Below are 2,755 nucleotides of genomic sequence, written 5' to 3'. Positions count from 1 at the left end.
GGCCTCGCCTGCCGTTCTCTACTCGGGGCCCGCGGGTCAGGCGCCGCCGCCGTCCGTGTGGGCGCGGTCCCGTGGTCTCCCTAACGCCTTTGGGGGGGCGTGGCCCGTTGGTTTTCTTGCTCTGACCGTCTCTGTATGTTGCTGTTTCTCCAGCTTGCTGGCTGCCGCCTTTGCTCCCCCGCGTAAGGTTTCCCACGAGGCCGCAGCCGGCGTGTCGCATTCTCGCTGACGTGCGCACCGACGCTGCCTTTTTTGTGAACTTGCAGCCTCGTGGCGTTTCCGGTTCTGCCGGTGTCTGCGTGCCTGGCCGGAGGGCGCGCCGGCGTCTCCTGTGTTGCTGACACGGCCCCGTGCCGCCCTGTGCCCGCCTGCCTGCCCTCTGCCAGGCTCCACCTCGGCAAGGCCCTGGGGCCGGCTACCCGGCCCCCTTCCCCGCATTGTCCGCCAGGCAATGAGGGCGGGCGCCTGTGCCCACCGCGCGTCGTGCGTTGACCAGGTGGTTCTTGGGGAGGCGGACTGCGAGTGGCCAGGCCCCAGGCGGGCCCCTGGCTCACTCGGGAGCCTTCGGGTCCTGATCCGCTCTGACGGGTGGCAGGAAGAGGCTCCCCGAGGCCCCCAGGCGTTGCAGGGAGCTGACCGGAAGCCCGTCCCCACGCCCGCTCTCCTCGAGTTCCCGGAGTGCTGCCCACGGGCGCCGGCTGGCCTCCTGGGCCGCCTTGGGGTGGCTGTGCTGCCGGCCAGCCGGGCGGCGCTCTCCCGGGCCACAGCTCTGGGGCACTGTTGAGTGAGTGGATCGGGGCTGTCGTGGCGGTGGTGGCAGCCCAGGGGCCGTGGTGTGGCCGTGAGCACTGTCGGGCTCAAGAGCAGCCTCCCCAGGGTGCGTGGAGGGGCCTTTCTCGGGGTGTCTGAGGTGGGAGGGGCCGGCGGCAACCTCGCCGCCAGGCCCGCCCTGTCCACAGCGGGAGGAGGGTGTGCCCGTCCTCTGGCGGCCAGGTCCCGGCCTCGGCCCCGCTGTTGCGGGGGCCGGGGCGTCGGCCCGACAAGGCCGCTTGGCCGCAGGAGCCCGAGTGGGGGGCGCCTGTGGATTTGCCCGTCCGCTCCCCCGCCATCCTCTTGTGCCACCTTGGTGCTGCAGCTGGCGCGGCTCAGCTGCTGGGTGGCTGGTCCGGCCCTGAGGGCCTGGTGCTGGGGCCCGCTGCAGGCCCGCTTTTTCAGAAAGGTTTATGTTTGCTTCTGCATCTAGGAAGTGGGTTGTAGGCTAGAGACAGGGTGTGGGGATTCACCAGAGACAGCGGGGAGCAGGACAGGCGGAGCGACGAAGGACACTGCCGAGGGGCGGGGAGACGGGTCTGCCGCACCCTGGGTCTCTCCCTGGCCTGGGGCTTACCCTTGCGCCCAGGGAGGCCCCGAGGCCTTTCTGACCCTGCCTTGCGGGCACCTTCCTGCTCTCTGTGGAGGCAGCTGCAGGCTTTGGCCGCGGCACCCTCGCGCGGGTGGTGAGGCGTGGCGACCCCACGTGCCAGGCGCCGTGGGCCGGGGAAGCCTGCGCCCTGGCCTGGGACTCCGTGGTGGGCCCGGCCGAGCCTGCACGCGCCTCCGGGAGCCTCCCGCCCGCCGCAGCTGACAGGCGCTTAGAGGGCCACGGTGCTGCGGCCGGGCCGAGGCTCCTCCGCCGGGTCCCCGGCCGGTCTGGGCCCCTCTTCTGGACGCGGTGCCATCTGCTGGAAGAGCTTTCCTCCGGTCTCTGGTTCCGTGACGGCGTGGGCGCCACGGTTTCGTGGTCTGGCTCTCCCGGCCCTGGGGGGCAGACACCGCCGGGGCGCCCTCCGTGCCGGGTGGCTGAGTCCACGCGGTTCCCTTACAGGGGTGTTTGGGAGCCGGGAGAGTTGCTGCTTGGGCTGCGGACACTGGACAGGTCCTGGCACGCCTGGGGCGTCAGCCCTTCCTCGCGGACGCCCCCGGCCCCGTGGCAGGCGCAGGCTTCCGGGAGGAGGTGGTCTGGGCTTGTCGGTCCTGTGGCAGCCAGTGCACCCTGCCCTGGGGGTGGCATTCTGATGGGCGCCCGACAGGCCGGGCAGCGGCAGCAGCCTGCGGGGACACCGGCTGGGGCTGCTGTCGCCTGAGAGGCGGCTTCTCCCCTGGGGCCAGCTTCGCTCACCCGGCTGGTGTCTCAGGCACGCGCGCCGGCACCCTCCTGCCCTTGAGGCCATGCGGCGGCAGCCCGCCCTGTGGAGAGCTGCCCTCGCTCGGCCTTGGTTCTGTGGGGAAGCGGTGCCCAGGGCAGGAGGTGTGGGCCGGGCGCCTGCTTCAGGGTGAGGTTGGCAGTGCCCAGAGACTGCTGGCAGTGCCCAGAGTGCTTGTGGGGGCTGAGGCATGGAGCAGGGCATGGGTGGCGGAAGGAAACTGGGGCCCCGTGGGCAGGCTCCCGTGGGGCCCCGTGAGGACTGAGAGTGTGCGGACTGTTCTACACCAGGTTGACGTGTTTTTTCTCTTGTGCTTCTCTTCCCTGAAAGATTGTCGACGGTGAGTGTCTCCTTTTTCCTTGGGCTGGTAAGAGCGCTGCGGAGGGTCGGGCCGCGGGCCACGCCGAGCCGCACGCAGGGAGAGGCCGCAGGAAGGTGCTGCTCAGGTGGCCTCTGCCCGCTGGGCCTGGCGCTCGCCGGGCACCCTCCGTCTCTGACCGCGGCCAGTCCCGAGCCGGCGGAGCGCAGTTTCCTGGGCAGAACAGGCCTTCCCTGCGGGGCGCGGGGCGGGG

General features: G+C 71.4%; 1 protein-coding gene across 2 annotated transcripts in view; it reads left to right on the top strand.

Moving 5' to 3' along the window:
• Positions 1–2,755, top strand: part of RNF4 (ring finger protein 4) — a 7,755-nt gene that overhangs the window by 3,708 nt on the left and 1,292 nt on the right. For both annotated transcript variants that reach the window (XM_012724164.1, XM_012724165.1), the window contains exon 4: positions 2,514–2,523. In XM_012724164.1, coding sequence (XP_012579618.1) covers positions 2,514–2,523 — 10 coding nt within the window. The remainder of the gene's footprint in view (positions 1–2,513; positions 2,524–2,755) is intronic.

This window comes from Condylura cristata, unplaced genomic scaffold (genome assembly GCF_000260355.1).
Source record: "Condylura cristata isolate star-nosed mole 26May11 unplaced genomic scaffold, ConCri1.0 scaffold00012, whole genome shotgun sequence".
NCBI classification, from domain to species: domain Eukaryota; kingdom Metazoa; phylum Chordata; class Mammalia; order Eulipotyphla; family Talpidae; genus Condylura; species Condylura cristata.
This window is presented reverse-complemented; position numbering and strand designations above follow the sequence as displayed.